Raw genomic sequence first — 17,171 nt, 5'->3', positions numbered from 1 at the left:
TTTATCACTCAGGGTGAGAATTTGGTAATTCATATCCTACCTATCTAGTGTGTTAAGCTCAGTTTGCTTTGATCTGTTTGCTATCACTTATAATCACATAAAAGATATCTTTTGTAGTTAAAAAACTTGTTTTTGGTCTGCCTAAAACTGGTGTGTGGAAATTATAACTTGTGGCAGAAAGCTGCATCTCTCTCCACATTGAGGAATTTTATAAGCTTATGCTGTACAGTTCCCGGTGCAGCGCAAGACAGTATCATTTTGGGTTTACCCTCCAAAGGGGGAGGGTGCATACCTTAGGAACTGGGAGATGCCTTAGCTGAGATTTCCCATGCAGTGTGTAGCTGCAGCTGGATGTGTCCCTACCTGTGTGCTGGTGAAAGAGAGACCGGGAGTGTGTCTGCAGCTTGTCAAACCCTTACGGGTGAAAAAGGAGCCCAGGCTGGTGAGTCAGGCATTCTCAGTGGTACCCCAGTTCCAGGCAGCACCCGGGGGGGGGGGGGGGCGCGCCAGGGGCAGGGAAGAACCTGTCACAGGTACCAATACCAAAGATGAGGTCAGCAGCAAAGGCATAGTCGGTGCTGAAGAAAGCAAGCATCCTACTGGTGCAGATGCTAAGAAAAAGGATGTTGACCACAGCTCTGAATTCTGAGTCTTAGGCAGAGTAGAATACAGTGCTGACGAACAAGACATCTCTGCGATCAGACCACATGGCGCAGAGGGCACAGCAGAAGCAGCATCCCTGGCTGCCGAATGCTCTTAAATTATTGGGGAATCAGGCTAGGAAAGGCAGAGCAGGTCTGACACTGCCTTATATGCTAATGGCGTACAGTTAGTGCCAACCCTGACATCGGTATTGGACTCAACAGATGTCATGGCCAATACTGGAGTTGGCACAGTGTCCAACTCATCTTGTCGCAGTACTGGGAAGCGGTGAGACAGCCCAGCTCCATCTTGCATACTGGAGGAATTATAGTGCCAGCCAGCACTCCTCTTAGAAGATTAAGAGAAATCCCTGAGTTCTGGAATGGTCTTGGTTTGTCTTGTTGGACCTCTTCCTCGGAATAATCCCTCATTCTGTTATGTGAAGCACCAGACCTTGTGTCGGAAGCAACATTTCATGTCATCTCTGAAGGAAAGTGCAGGGCTGGACAGTCTGTGGAGGTCCCTGGTACCAAGGGGGGGACTCATGGCCTGCTCTAGAAGGTGCTGCACTTCAGATGCAAATAGCTTGTCACCAGTGTTCTCTTTTTAAATGATTGGCAGACAGAACACCCTTCTTTAGATGTGCCCTTTTCCCAGGCACAACAAACACTGCGTGTGGGGGTCACTAGTGGGGACAGCCAACCCACATGACTTACCCAAGGGTTAAACTTTGTCAAACTATGGGTATGTCTACACACCAAAGAAAAACCCTAGAGCCCTGCGGGGTGGGAGGGTCCCAGAGTTCGGGCTTCAGCCCGAGCCCAGAAGTCTATCCAGCAATGAAAGAGCCCTGCAGCCTGAGCCCCAGGAATTAGAGCCAGCTGGCATGGGCCAGACATGGGTTTTTCTTTGCTGTGCAGACATACCCTGTCTGTCTAGCCTAACTACTATGACTCAATCTAAGCGTACCACGAAACTAAACTATATACAATAAAGGCCCCCAAACACAGAGTGAGGTAAACTACCACATCGAATGTTCCAACTCTCGTGGCAGGTGGTGAAAAGGAACTGAGGGGAGTTGGGTGGCACCACCCTTAAATAAGCCAGGGAGGGGCTAAGAGGCTAGAGTACTGACCCTACAGGTATTACTAGGCAAAGTTCTCCAGCACACCTGAGCGGAATACACATCTGCAACCACCCTAAAAAGAATGTGTGTTATAGTTTTATTTTTAAAAAAGTGTACATGCAGTTTTGTTCACAAATGCCACACAATAATACCTGGATGTGCGTGCACAAGTCTAGGATTTTTGCATGCAACCCAACTTGCCTAAAAAACCACTGACGTGCATATAACGCTCATGTAAGGGTGCATGCGCTCTTCTATAAAAGCATAAAGCCAAACTTTTAATCTGTACATTGCTATAAACTACATATGCCAATTCTGAGAAACTGTTTTGGAAGTGTATGTATTTTCCTCATGAAATAAAGACCCTATTCCATACAAAGTTCCCATGTCTACTTAAATACAATCTCATCAACACCATGTTTATGGTAAAGTATTTTCTGATCAAAGTAGCAAGGGCAGTGGTCTTTTAAATAAGAATACTAAAATTAGATTAATATTGCTCACATCGAATATTTAAAGTCTGGTTGTAAGCAAAAAGTTCTGAAACTTTACAATGTGAAGAGTTAAGCCTAAATATATTAATATGAAAATTAAAAAAACCAATGCAACAGTAGTTACAAGTTAACCTGCAAGTTGCAAGCAGACCAACGAAGACATGAGTCAAAGCAGTGGTCACTATTTTAGCTACAGTGCCTATATAGTACAGTTGCTTCTTGTGGACACTCCTGAATCTGTTAATACCCTTTGTTCAATTTTCATATTTACAAATATCAAGTAACATACCTCTACATTCGCAGCTTTGACCTCTTTTTGCTGTTTTCCTCTACTTGCTGTCTTTTTTTGTTGGTGGTTACCTAAGGCTGAACAGATTCCATGCCAATTAACACAGATAGCTTATTTATACAGCATCTTTCATCAGAAGGTTTCAAATTATTATATGACCATGAAAACACAAACAAGTAAAAAATAAGGCACATCACAATGGTTACAGATAGGGAGTAGTTAAAGAAAAGTTGTACAGTTTATACAAAAAGATGCTCTAGGATTTAGCAGCATGATGAGAGCCACGCTACCAAGAACTGATATCAGATTTTTCCCCCCTCCAAAACACAAGATGTTAGTCTTTGAAATGATTTTTAGCTCCCTATAGGGCTAATACTGAAATATCTAAAGAATTATACTACTCTAGCTTCCCCCAGATAGAACACTAAAAGTAAACACTGCAATATTTCCTTAAAGATTGAAGTGACATTGTCAAATAGTTGAGTCCAGAATTTGATCTACTTTCCTCTTGCCACATGGACATACTAGGATTAAAGTCATGCATGATTACTTAATGTTAGTCATCCATATGATCACAACAGTGGTAGTGGCCTGTTTAATTCAGGGGGTACATTCCATGCGTAATGGGCAGCATGAAAGAAAGTGTTACAGCTATCTTGAGGACAAGAAGGGATAACACTAAACATTTCTCAGAGCGCCAAAGGTTGGGGTTCGACTGTTCTGGGCAATGTACAAACACAGATGGAGAGCAGCCCCAACATCAGACAATATATTTCTTTTGATTTCTGTTACTAGACAGAGATAATTTATAACCTAAATCTTTTAATGGTTATACAACCAACTAGTATGACATTAAGCCAGATAAGAAAAAGCACAAGTGTGCCAGCCTTTAATTAACATAAGGTATAAAAACTTCCATATTGCTGTATTTTCCCCCAACTCTGTCGACTTTTGCATATTGAGTTAAACATTGAAATGGAGGCTGCAGTTAAAAGATCTTCTTTCATAAGAGAAATTACTGATTTCCACATTTAGACCCTTCCTTTCTGTCTGTCAGTTTGATACTAAGTTTTCTGTGCCACCTCTGAACGCTATGTCTTAGCTGTACAAGCTGAAATAGTTTTTCTATGAATACCAAGAATATAGGAGTCTTACTGCTTCACTTACTCATAGTGGTAGCTGGCTTTGACATCTGTTTGGTCAGAGTAGAGGAGGTTGCTCTGGTGATTCTTACATTTGAGGCTGTAGGGACTTCAGGTTGCATCACCACTGCAAGGAATATCATAATTCCCAAGGCTATTTCACCATAACTTGCAAGGAGGCAACATTAAAATGATATTATCAATTTAGGCCCAAAGTTCTGGTTTTATAAAAGCCAGTGGTAAATGCATTGGCATCAACACCGATGCAGGTCGCCAGACTTTTCTCTATGCTAATGCAGTTAGTGCTCACAGAGCACTGAGGGCAGAGATCAATCCTTGCATCAGGAGCGTGCTTTGAGTTGCCAAAGACAGCGCAAAGCCTCAGAATGTATTACGGCAGTCCTTAGAAACCCTAATTGAGATCAAAGCCCATCGCGCTAGACACAGTACATATGCATAGCAAGAGTCCCTGGTCCTGAAAGTTTGCAATCCAAATGGACCAGACAGACAAAGAAAGCAAAAGTGAATATTATCCCCATTTTACAGACACGGAATTGATAGAGTTACTTGCCCAGGCTCACACAGGAAGTACAAGGGAGAGCTAGGAATTAAACCCAGACCTCCCAAGTCCCAAACTTGTGCCTTAACCACAAAGCCATCGTTCCTCTAAGAAGAAGTCTTTGAATACACTTTTCAGGCAAAAAGCTTTAGCCTAGGATCGGAGTAGATATAAGTTACTGATTTTTTTAAAAATAAATTCTACGTTTTTTAACAAAAATAAATCTGTTTACAATTAAATTTATGACAAACGATGCTAAGGCCTATATTTACTATCACCTATTAAAACCATTTAAATAAAAAATATTCTGAATCTTCATGCCCTTTCTACTACACACTTTAACAAGTTAAAGGCTGCTTTTTATAAGCAGAATCAATGACAAACATAGTAACTTTTGAGGTCAAGCTTTAAAAAAAATGACGTAATATATGTCATGTATCAAAGTATCTATATCATTTTCCATCTTTATAATGGAGTCAATGTTGGTATTTTGTTTTTCCCAAATAAGAGTACTCCCCCCCACCCCGCCCCTTGTTCAGAAAAGCTTAGTAGGAATACTTTTAGTTTCACTTTTTTCCTTATGTATACAACACAGTTAAGGTGGTTTTATTTAATGAAACACAATGTTAAAATGCTGTTTGTGCATGTTTTTAATTGAATTACAATTTCCAAATGCAGCTTGACAACTGACTTTTTACTCAGATTGTTATCTAGTAAATGATGAACCTTTTAAGAAAATAACTAAAGTACTAATAAAAAGCATGACTAAAATCAATTATTTAAATCAACATTTGCTACTTGCTGATTTAAATAATTAAAATCGGCAATTTACAACAATCCATGCTGGAAACTACTGAGATTTTTAAGTGAGTTTGAAAATTACACACAAATTATCTAAGGTATTTAAGGCACCAATATCACAGGGATATTTAAGGACCAGTGCCAATCCATGTCCCAATGCTATGACCTTTTAACCCAGTGTCCCCTTTCACATTCCTAACCATTTTACATTCCTACCTTTCTTTTTTTCAGTCACTTTGTCTGCACATATCTGTCTGCGTCCAGTTTGGGTAGGGCGCACACTATGCCCATTGGTAGCATGGTCAGCGTAGATCTACAAAGAAGGTATATTTTGTGAAACTTCACCTTTCTAAAAATAAGCAAGACTAATTCTTTCCCATCTTTCATACTTCCTTTGTACCTCTTCTAGAAAGCCCTGATTAGTGTCTCGTTGATTTTAAGTGTTTAAAATGAGAGATTGAGGTAACTGAAACAGCTCATTTTAGACACGTCTCTCAATTTTACATTATACTTCTGACCCTTCCTCAACTGGATGGGTGAAGAGTGAAGCGAGTCCTTGAACTGGGTACTGATTTCTGCTGGATCTTTATGGACATGTAATGCAAGTTAGATGCCAATTCTCAGAAAACTTTTAGTACATAGAGCGAAAGTTATGAGTAGAGATCCTTCAAATGTAAGTTCACATTATGTCAGACAAGACTGTTAGAGAGTCAAAGTGTGACCGCTTTCAAAGATTATTTCAAATTAAGTTGCCCCCAAAAGCATACAGATAGTGCCCAAAAAAGGTAGATAGTCCAAATACAACATTCAATTAAACCAACAGCAAGACGGTATTATAATGTTTCAACCTTGAAGAGTTGTTCAAAGCAGAGAAAGTTAGTCATGAAAGATGTCAGAACTAACTGCATCTGAAATGCATAAAGTACTCTAGTCCATAAAGAAGCAAGTCATAACGAAGCAGAACGTGGTGTCAAGTAAACAGCACACAGTATAACTTAGAAAGAGTTTATCCTTTGATGTTAATAAAGTATTAAGTGATAATCAAGTTAGGCATGAAAGGTGCAAGACAAAACTCTGAACTCATTCTTGCTGACAAAATAAAACTGAACTGGGTCCTGGACCCATCACTCCAAAGGTCCAGTGCTGCAGTGGGATACTTGCGTACAGTCAGTCTTTACAATTCTTGAAGAGGGGTCTCATTTCAGATTGTACAACTGCTCAGTTGACACATTTGCTAGTTTCATCACTGAAAATTAGCAAAGCAATATGCAGAATAAAGAAAGGAATGGTTAGCATTCTAAGCATCAGATTTGCTATTTTAGACTCCCTGGAGACCAGCTGGGATCTATATCTATGGCTAAGTCAATCCCTCATCTTCAGAAGGTTAAATGAGTAGTATGCAATGTTACATGTGAGGACCTTTTAAAGGAGACATTAAAAACCAAGAGATCTTGTTCCACTGTATAAGAATATAAAAATCCATAGCCTGTTTTGTAGAAGTAAACACCTACGGTGCACCTAGTGTTCAGGGTGGTCCTCAAACCATTTATGCCATGAAGCCAGAAAGTAACGTAGAATGAGAAAATACAGGTTAGGAAAGGTTATTTATCTTCAAAGATCTGTATGCAAGGCTCATCATAGTTCACCAGTTCTCCAAGCCAAAGTCATGGCTACTGAAAGACTTGGTAGGAGAAGGAGGAATTTAAAACGTGTAAAGATGACCTGAGCAGAAAAGTTGGAGAGACAAGGTGGGAGAGGCAATGTCTTTTATTGGACCAACTTCTGTTGGTGAGAGAGACAAGCTTTTGAGCCACAGGTCTGTGGCGAAGAGCTCTGTGTGGCTCAAAAGCTTCTCTGTCTCTCCAACAGAAGTTGGTCCAATAAAAGATATTACTTCACCCACCTTGTCTCTCTAATATCCTGGGACTGATATGGCTACACTGCATACAGAAAGAAATCCTACACATTTATAAACTATGTTATTTGCTAGTACAGGCGTTTTCAAAAAAATTTCCATAGTGAGAACCAGATATTGGATTGTCTCATGAACCATCTCTACTTTGTGATCATATATCTCATCCCTGGGGTAAGTAGAGCAATTGTTTTCTATGAAAAAATAATATTAAGAAATTATTTTTGATTGATACAGAACTAAGTTAGTTTCTGTTAGTGCAATTTAGCAGGTGGATGTAAGAACAGACAGCACCACGTGATCAGTCAGCTCCCTGGAACTATAAGCAAGTGTTTATACCCTTACCTGTAAAGCTTGTTTACAATAGTTAGAACTGTCAGCTCGGCAATAAAGTTTTGAATGCAAGTACACGTGACCCAAAACTAGGGATTTTAAAGGAATTACAACATTCACAGTTATTACGCACATCTAATTCTCCCAATTTGTAAACAAAAAAAACAGAAGACAAACCACGGACTGCTGAGATCTAGCTGACATAACAGTTTGTTCCGCTTGGCTCTTTGCCTTTGATCTTGTAATCCTTGCAGAAGAAGTAGGAGCAGCCTAGACACATCCCCAAAGAAACAGAAGTTAGCATATTCCTTTCCCTTCTCCCCAGTTGCAGCAATTAAGAAGAAAAGGCTTTGACATACTAAGGACAGGTGTATACTACAAAGATTTGCCTGTGGTGCTATGCTAGTTAATCACACCCGTGAGAGCACTATGTAACCACCAACCCCATGTAGATGCATCTTATACCAGCAAGAGACTCCTTTTGCATTATAGCTTATGTTGTTTGGGGGATGTGCTTTAACTATACTGACAAAAGAATTACTTTTGCTGGTATATTCCTCCCTTCCGTTAAGAGGTACAGGTATATCGGCAAAGCCTTTGTATTGCAGACTAGCTCTAGGTCAGGGGTCGGCAACGTTTGGCACGCAGCTCGCGAGGGTAAGCACCCTGGCAGGCCGGGCCAGTTTATTTACGTGCTGACGTGGCAGGTTCGGCCAATCACAGCCCCCACTGGCCGCGGTTCGCCATCCCAGGCCAATGGGGGCGGCGGGAAGCGGCGTGGGCGAGCGATGTGCTGGCCGCGGCTTCCTGCCGCCCCCATTGGCCCAGGACGGCGAACCGCGGCCAGTGGGGGCCGTGATCGGTTCAACCTGCCGCGTCAGCAGGTAAATAAACTGGCCCGGCCCGCCAGGGTGCTTACCCTGGCGAGCGTGTGCCAAACGTTGCCGACCCCTGCTCTAGGTGCTTCTGTCCTAGCTCAAGAATGCAAGTTTATACATCATAGAAATCTATTCCACTTTGTTTATAAAAAACAGGACAGTCATCACTGGTATAACATTGACGCCATTAATGTTACACCAGTGATGAAGTTAGTCCACTGTCTTTGAATCAGTAAAAATGATATGTATAATCTCTATTAATTTCTTACTGTAAGATAAAACAAAACAAAAAAACGTATAAAGCATTATTTAACATGTGCCATTGAAGACCGGTACAAATTTTACTCTTCATTACCTTCTCCTTTGGCTTGACTATCACTGGGTTCTGTGGTACAAATGGAAGAAAGCCAGGTGCATTAGGTCTGTAAAGCCCAACTTTAAACACTTCCCGTTTAGCTTTCTCTCTTTGTTCTTTTAGTTTTCGAAGTTCTTTTTCCTCTTTGTAGCGCTGGAGCAATTGCTTGCGCTCATTTTCACTTTTATTGACGGCTGCATCTGTAGTTTGTTCTATGAAAAGACAGAAATGGACATTTTACAAAACTCTGAAGATACTTTAACAAAATTTGAGAGAGTACAGTATAACATGACCAGAATACTATGTTGCCTGGAAGGTTACACAAGTCATTGGATAAATATTTAGAAATCTCCTATTTAAGATACTGAATTGCAGCAGAAAGTTGCTCTCACTGTTTACTTTGAGATTGTGCTTGCATTACAAGTTTCAACTAAGGGTGTCTATTATTTATTGTGTATTAGTGCTAGGAGCCCTGGTCATGGACCAGGGCCCCAGTTGTGCTTGGCACTGTACAAACAAGAAAGAAAAAGACAATCCCTGCCCCAAAGAGCTCATAATCTAAGTATAAGACAAGGAACAACAGATGGATATGGATAGTGTAAAAGTGAAACTTGTATCCATCCAGCGGAATTCAGGTGTAACCCTAATGCAAAAGAGGAGCAAATCACAGAATCTGTACATCTCATAGCAAGTCAGACTAAAAGAAGTGAAAGCGGCCAAAAAACGGAAATGTTTTGTAATTGAGAACAAATCAGATAGTGATTATGTGAGAGATTAAATACTTATGCCAACTTGAAGAGAAAAAAAAAAAATCACACTTTCATCTGAAAAGTTTGTACTTATTGATATAAGTATCACCTACGATGACTAAATGAAAGATATTTTTGTTTTTCAGTTTGCTTTGTGCATTGTGCAAGTCAGTTTCACTGTTTGTTCTATATAGTTAGTTTCTCCCTGGTTAAAAAGACCCTTAATGTCAGAGCAGCAAGTCACAATTTTTAAAGGTGTTTATTAGAATGTCTTAATTTTTTATTTAAATACTCTTTCAACAAGTTCAGATTGATAATACTGTTTTATGAGAGGGTCAGGGGCTGCTTCATACAGCTCCAGGAAGCAGCAGCATGGCCTTGCTCCGGTGCTCCAGACGGGGAGCGGGGTTGGGGGCCACTCCACGTGGCTCCCGGAAGCAGTGGCATGGCCCCCCTCCGGCTCCTACGCGTAGGGGCAGCCAGATGGCTCCGCTCTGCACACTACCCCTGCCCCAAGCGCCACCCCCTTGGCCAGGAACCGCAGCCAATGGAAGCTGCAGGGGCGGTGTCTGCGGACGGGGCAGTATGCAGAGCTGCCTGGCCGCACAGGAGCCAGAAAAGGGACATGCCGCTGCTTCCGGGAGCCACTTGAGGTAAGTGCCACCCAGAGCCTATACCCGAGCCTCTCTCTGCGCCCCAACCCCCTGCCTCAGCTCTGATCCCCCTCCCGCCCTCCAAACTCCTTAATCCCAGCCCAGAGCATCCTCCTGCACCCCAAACCCCTCATCCCAGCCCCACCCCAGAGCATGCACCCTCAGCCGGAGCCCTCACCCCCTCCCTGCACCCCACTCCTCCGGCCCAGCCCAGAACCCCGTCCCACACCCTGAACTCCTCATTTCTGGCCCCACTCCAGAGCCTGCAGCCCAACCCCAATTTTGTGAGCATTCATAGCCCACCATACAATTTCTATTCCCAGATGTGGCCCTCGGACCAAAAAGTTTGCCCACCCCGACCTACAGAGTCGGTGCCTATGGCTACAATATGCTATACCTTCCTGGAATCTGTTTTGTATCCGAGTTCCCGCATGTCTGCAGCAGTGCACTTAACACAATATCATCATATCTCCTCCCCAGGACTTTTCCACTCTGCTTCCCTGCAGAGTTGGAGGAAGTAACTTGTTCTTGGCTGCTAGTCATTAGGAGTTAATGGTCCAGTTGCTGGGTCTGCCATTCACATGTGTTAATTCCAGCCAGTTCTTGTTAAGATACCTTGTTCCAACCCAGATCCTTTAGACTATGGTACATCTACGCTGCAATAAAAGACCCATGGCTGTGGCTGGCCTGTGGCAGCTGACTTGGGCTCAGATTGTGGTGACTAAAAATTACAAAGCAGACATTCAGACTGGAACCTGGACCCAAAACCATGCTTAAGAGGGTGGTTCCAAACCCATACACTGAAATTTTCAGCCCTGCAGCCCAAGCTCTATGAGCCCGAGTCTATTGATCTAAGCTCTGAGACTCAGTGCCACGTGTTTTTTATTGCAGTGTAGATGCACCTTCTGTGACATCCAGCTATATGTCCAGAGTGGGAATCAACCTTACAGTAAGGGCTTGTCTACACTACTGAGCCTTTGCCAGTATAGCTATGCCAGCAGCAGCCCCTGGTTGAGACACAGTAAGCCAACCGAAGGAGTTCTGCTGGCATAGCCACACCACCTCCCCAAGCAACATTAGCTAAGCCAACAGAAGCATTCTTCGGTTGACCAAGTTCCATCTAAACCAGGAATTCTGCCAGCAGAGCTCTGTCAGCTAGTGGTGTGTGATTCTTTTCCACACTCTTAACCAGCACCACTTTGTAGTGTGGGTGCAAGTATCACCACTCAGTGGGTAAACTGAGTCACACATACTGTCAAAAATAATACCAAAACATTCCTGCATTCTCCACAGCATTTTACAGACATTGGTATGTGTTATAAGTGCATTGGAAGGTGTTATAGGTGGTTGTAAGCCAGAGATGTAAGCAAATGATTGAGCTGCTGGCTAGACAATTTATAGCAGTCATTAATCATTTATTAAAACATCTACTAATCATAGGCATCTTATAAATGGAATCAATAAAATGTGCCCACAATACGATATGCATGAAATCCAAAGCAGGTTGAAGAATGAACCATGATCACTGAAATGGGGGGAAAAAGGGAAGAATTGTATATTAGTCTTATCTATCAGTCCAATTAATAGTCAGTAGAACTGGACTGGTAACCAAAGGACTCAAATCTCCCATTATCCAATTTATAATGCTCGCCTCCACACACAGTTAAATCCCTATAACTGCAAATATAGCTTCTTTATCCATAAAACCAGCTTAAAGAAATTTAAGAAATATTTTAATGCTGAACAGTACTATAAGCTTTTACTCACTCCGTTTGGCTGTGGTCTTTTCCTGAGAGCACACTTCGTTTGTCTCGTCCAGTTTAGGAAGTCCCCTCTCTTTCGATAACTGGACATTGACATCTGCCAGTCCAAACTGTCTGCTCCTTTCAAATTGCTTGTGTCTGTTCTCCTTTTGAAGCAGTGACTTCCTGCGTGCAACTTTTGTTCTAAGCGTTTCTGTGCTCAGATCCTTTCTATATCGATTGGCAAACTGGGGTGTAGCAGCCATCTTAACTATCCTAGAACAAGTTTGTAAGGAATTAGGAAATAAGACAAATGATCAAGTTCTGGTTTATTGTAATTTTACATTAAAGCCTTTAAAGTAGCCACTGAAAGCTTCCAAGTACCTCATTTTTGTTAGAGTTTCAGTAATGGCTCTTCACTACAACCATATGCATCAGACACTAAAAATACTTTTAACCAGTGGATCCTAAGCCACTGGCATCCTACTGGTCTGGTAGGGTAGGCTTTTGCCACCGGACTGGTACTTGCCTGGCTATCCTTACTGGGTGGTGTCCTATGCAACCATACCTATTCATGCTAAGGAATCATACAAGTAAACCAAAACACTGTAGAAGCTACTTAGAAGCTATTGACAATTTAGATTATGACCTTGTTGGGGCAGGTGTAGATAAATCTCTGCATTAAACATCTTCACATAAAACTTTCATATGACTTTGTATTATGCCTCTATTTTCATAGAACTTTGTATCAGATCCTTATATAGAAAACTTTGTATTGAGCCTTGGTATAATGTTAAAAAAAAAAGTCTTTTTGCTAGGAGTAGAATAAGATCTCTCCCCACACCCCTCCCTTTTAATCAATTGCCCTGTTGAATGAATGAGGCATGAATGAGCAAGGCCTGGAAAGCAAGCACCTTCAGACAGCTAGTTGGAGAGGGGATGGAAGCCAGACCCAAGAACAATAAAACTAGTCAAGTGGGCTCACTAAAGAAAAGCAGACATATTGACAGCCTTAGGGGTTAGAAGCAAGCACCTTCTTTTGAAACACCCTCTTTGAACAGCATTAGGACAACACCCAGAAAGAAGCAGTACAAAGGACCAAGGGACACAGACACAGATTTTGAATCTGTATAGATTTGCATGAGAGGGAAGCTGCTATAAATGTGAGGTGTCTTGCACAGGACCTTGGGTCTCGTCTTGTCAACATGGGAGCATTGATCCGGATTGGCAGAAGCCCGGCTCCACCCCTCCCCCATCTAACTCACCTGGCCATTGAAGTTAAGGGGAGCAACTAATTGGTAACAACAACAAGACGGAGTATGCTTGTGTGTGTGCGCATGAGTGTAATATATATCATATGCATATGATACAGTGTTGATTGATACATGTATTACAAATAAATGTGGCGCTTTGCCTTATTCCCCCTGAAAAGATCCTGTGCAGTACTTTAAGTACAACACAGGGACCTTTTGTGTTGTGAGTGTTCCTAGCACAATGGGGCCACCAGTTGATTGGGGCCCGTAAATACTACTGCAATACAAATAATAACTAACTACCATCATTGTAGAGAAAAAGTGGATGAGGTAATATATTTTATTGGACCAACTTCCGTTGGAGAAAGAGACAAGCTTTTGAACTACAGAGATCTTCAGGTTTGGAAAAGGTAATCAGAGTGTCACAGCTAAATACAAGGACAAATTGTTTAGCATAAGGAGCAAACATGTTCCAAGAGACCTTTAAAATGAAGCGGGCAACTAACACCTCTGCAGTCATAGAACAAAGGATGGTTAGACCTGGTCTAGGCTAGAAGATTAGGTCGGTTTAACTACGATCAGTCAGGGGTGTGAAAGATCCATACCCCTGAATGACATAGGTCAATTGACCTATCTATCCCCCTGTAGACAGCGCTAAGTCGATGAAGGAATTAGCTACAGCCTCTCAGGGAGGTGGATTACCTACGCCAATGGGAGAACCCCTCCTATGGGCGCAGGTAGTGTCTACATGGAAGCACTACTGCGCCACTGTAGTTTCAAGTGAGGACAAGCCCGTAGTATGTTAAATTGTTGTAGTGAGTCACAAAACAAAACCAGCATCTCTGCTGAGTCCATGATTTTTGAGAGTCTAGCAGACTTAAGAATTTAAACTCCCAGGCTCATCTTTTGAAGGTGTTGGGTAGGTTTTCTTTGAGCTTGATGGTGACCACATCCTGAAAGAAATCTTTCCCAAACCTCCTCTTCTGGCCTACAAACAACCCCTCAACCTCATCATCACAAGCAAGCTCTCACAGACCAGGACACACCAACTCAAAGCAGAACCAGTCCCTGCCAGAACAACAGATGCAAAATATGCAGACATATCTCCACTGCTGATCAACACCCCCACAATACATCTCTCAAGATCTGTGGGTCCTAGACATGCCGATTTGTTAGTCTCTAAGGTGCCACAAATACTCCTCTTACTTTTCATGAAGCGATGGCTCCCTATCTGACTTTTCAGACCTCATACTCAAAGAAAACCCGCACACCTTCAAAAGACAAGCCTGGGCGCTTACATTCATAACTTTGTTATGACTGCAGAGATGTTCATTACCCACTTCATTGTAAATGGTTCTTGGAAGATTTGTTTACCCCTTATGCTAAACAATCTCTCCTTGCATTTAGCTGTGACAGAGTAAGTACCCTTTCCAGACGGGAAGGAGAGCTCATCTCTTTCATCAACAGAAGTAGGTCCAATAAAAGACAGTACCTCACCCAACTTTTACCTCTCCTATTCTGGAACCAACACAGCTACAACAACACTGCATCCCATCACTGGAGTATTTTGGATAAGGATCCTTTCCCTACTTTACTTGTGACCTCTATGTGCAGCATAACCTGGGCCCCAGATGGTCATTACAACGGATGCTTCGGATACTTATACATGTTCTGGTCCAGTCTACACTCCACCCTGGGCTGTTCAAGACTGGAGACTTCAAGTTGAGGGTCTGGACGTTTGTATTAAAGTACACATATGAACCAGTGGTGGGTGAAAACTCATGGATATTTTTCTCCCTGCAGCAATCCCCACCCCACGTTTTAATCCCTCACCCCACGTTCAAAGTAGCAACTGCAAACCAAGCCGGTGTTAACTCTGCAGGCGGCAAGCCACACCAGACATCGGCAAGTGTGTGGCTGCCCCAGGCAGAACAGAAAACGGCGAAAGCGATAACGACCCCGCAGAGCTTCACCTCACCAGACGGCGAGGTGCTTTAATATAATAATAATATAATTAATGGAGATATCCTATCTCCTAGAACCGGAAGGGACCTTGAAGGTCATCGAGTCCAGCCCCCTGCCTTCACTAGCAGGACCAAGTACTGATTTTGCCCCAGTTCCCTAAGTGGCCCCCTCAAGGATTGAACTCATAACCCTGGGTTTAGCAGGCCAATGCGCAAACCACTGAGCTATCCCTCCCTTTACAAAGGAGGGGCACCGCCAGCCTCGTTTTACAGGTGGGGAAACCGAGGCACGGCACGGTGAAGCCGCTGGTGCCAGTCCCCCAGCAAAGCCAGGAGGAGAACTGCCCCCTGGAGCTAGTGCCCCCAGGTCACCTCCCTTATTGCAGGGTAGCCCCGCCCCCTCCATCCAAACCCTTGGCGTAAACGGCTTCGCTCCGCGCTGGATTTTGCGCCCCCCCGCCGACGCGCCTCTGTAGCGAAACGCAGCCGGGGGGTGGGGCGGGCACTGCCAGGGAGCAGAGCCCGTCCCGTGCCGCCGCCCGGGCTGTGGGGCGGAGGCCGCCCGCCGGGACTGGCAGGAGGGGCAGGGCCCATGGAGGGGGGCTGGCTCGACCCCTCGAGGCGGCAGGGAGCGGGGCTGCAGCCGAGGGGCGCCGTGCCGTGCCGCGCCCAGCCCTTCCTACCTGTGCTGGGCCCAGAGAGACCCCAAGTCCCCGACGCCTGCACCACCCGGCGGCGCGCGGATCAACCACCCCTTTCGCGGGCCCCGGCGCAATTCAAACCTCACCCCGCCCACCTCATTGGCTGAGCCCAGCCCGCCGGCGGCCGCTCATTGGCGTCACCGAGCCTCCCACCGGCCGCTCATTGGACACCGCGAGCTCTGTGCCTGCTGTTCATTGGCTGTTCAGAGCCTCTCCCGCTGGGTCGGTCATTGGTTAGCAGGCGCGTTCCAGCCCTTGGGGGAGGGAGGCGGGAGTGGTCTGTGATTGGTCGCGCCACGGGCCCGTGGGGCGGGGGAATGATCTGTGTGAGCAGCGCCCCCTGACGCCGCAGGCGGGAGCTGTGAGGCGGTGCCTCAGTCCCGGCACAGGGGGCCCTGTCGGGGGGGGGGCAGCGTCAGGGGTCTGCCAAGGGGGCGCTACCGGGCTGCTGGGCCACCGATCTTCCTGCCACCAGCCCCCACTCTCTATGTAGAGTTTGGGGAGAAGCTAGTGTCATGGCCTTGGAAGTGCAGGGCTGTCCTGCACCTTGTGCAGGGTTTGAGGTTAGATTCTCTCACCCCCCCAAACTCCATATTCTGCATAATATGTTTATAAACGTTTTGTGGAGGGGGAAGGGGGAATTTTGCCTGAAATCGATAGTATCCCCTTTAAGAGCAGTAGAGGATCCAAAGGGTAGGTGTGAATTGGGTGACACTGACAGTACAGAAAGCAATAAGCTCTTCAGGGCAGGGACTCTCTTTTTGTGCTAGGTGCTGTACACACAGAACAATGGGGTCCTGGTCCGTGACTAGGGTCCTAGATGCTTCAGCAATGCAACTAATAAAAAAACCAACAAACAGGAAACTGACCTTTAAGACTTTTCAATTCTGCTCCCGTTCAACACTAGGCAACAATATATACTGTAGTTGGGCTTAATTTTGTAAACAACTAGGCAAAGGTAGGATTTTCAGAAGTGGTCAGCGTTGGCCTAACTCTGCTGAAGTCTTTTGAAAATCCCACCCATAGCATGTTATGTGTCCTCCATGTTTCTAATTTCCCACTCCACTCACATACGCCAGGCCTGACCCCTATTTTTTCCCCAGTAACCATATCCGGAAGAAACTGATGTTCAATTGTGAAAAGGTGGTTTGTGTTTAATATGATTCTTACATATGGAAAATGTATCAACAACAGAAAACGGAGCCATACAACATTCAAAGATAAAAGTAGCCGTTCAAAAATCAGCCACATGGTGGCATTGCAAAAATGTAGCCTGTGGATTGAAAAAACAATATTGCCAAATAGGATATTGCTAAGTTTAAGACACATTAATAAGCATAGAACATAGGCATCTTTTGCAGGCAGTGTAAGAATGTTCCTTTTAGCATCTCAGTTCAGCATGCCATCAGGCTTTATAATTTCAGCTTTCAAACCACAAGGAAGTTGTAAGAAGTTCTGAAGGTATTGAGCCCTATACATTTTTATAATGGATCAGCACATTTTTAGCTGCACTTGGGTACAGTGAATGGGAACAGCAATACATGGATTAGACACTAATTACTGTGCTGAGCCACAGAG

At 44.0% G+C, this 17,171-nt stretch overlaps 1 protein-coding gene across 3 annotated transcripts in view; it reads right to left on the bottom strand.

The window, feature by feature from the left end:
- Positions 1 to 15,707, bottom strand: part of DLGAP5 (DLG associated protein 5) — a 51,990-nt gene extending 36,283 nt beyond the window's left edge. For all 3 annotated transcript variants that reach the window (XM_065593892.1, XM_024107591.3, XM_024107592.3), the window contains exons 1-7: positions 15,576 to 15,707; positions 11,701 to 11,951; positions 8,532 to 8,743; positions 7,476 to 7,568; positions 5,270 to 5,366; positions 3,719 to 3,820; positions 2,552 to 2,628 (exon numbers count right to left, since the gene is read on the bottom strand). In XM_065593892.1, the coding sequence (XP_065449964.1) occupies positions 2,552 to 2,628; positions 3,719 to 3,820; positions 5,270 to 5,366; positions 7,476 to 7,568; positions 8,532 to 8,743; positions 11,701 to 11,941 (822 nt within the window). In that variant the 5' untranslated portion in view covers positions 11,942 to 11,951; positions 15,576 to 15,707. The remainder of the gene's footprint in view (positions 1 to 2,551; positions 2,629 to 3,718; positions 3,821 to 5,269; positions 5,367 to 7,475; positions 7,569 to 8,531; positions 8,744 to 11,700; positions 11,952 to 15,575) is intronic.
- Positions 15,708 to 17,171: the final 1,464 nt, after the last annotated feature.

This window comes from Chrysemys picta, chromosome 4, assembly GCF_011386835.1.
Source record: "Chrysemys picta bellii isolate R12L10 chromosome 4, ASM1138683v2, whole genome shotgun sequence".
Classification (NCBI taxonomy): Eukaryota; Metazoa; Chordata; order Testudines; family Emydidae; genus Chrysemys; species Chrysemys picta.
Note: the sequence above shows the minus strand (reverse complement) of the source record. Positions and strands in the feature narration are given on the sequence as shown.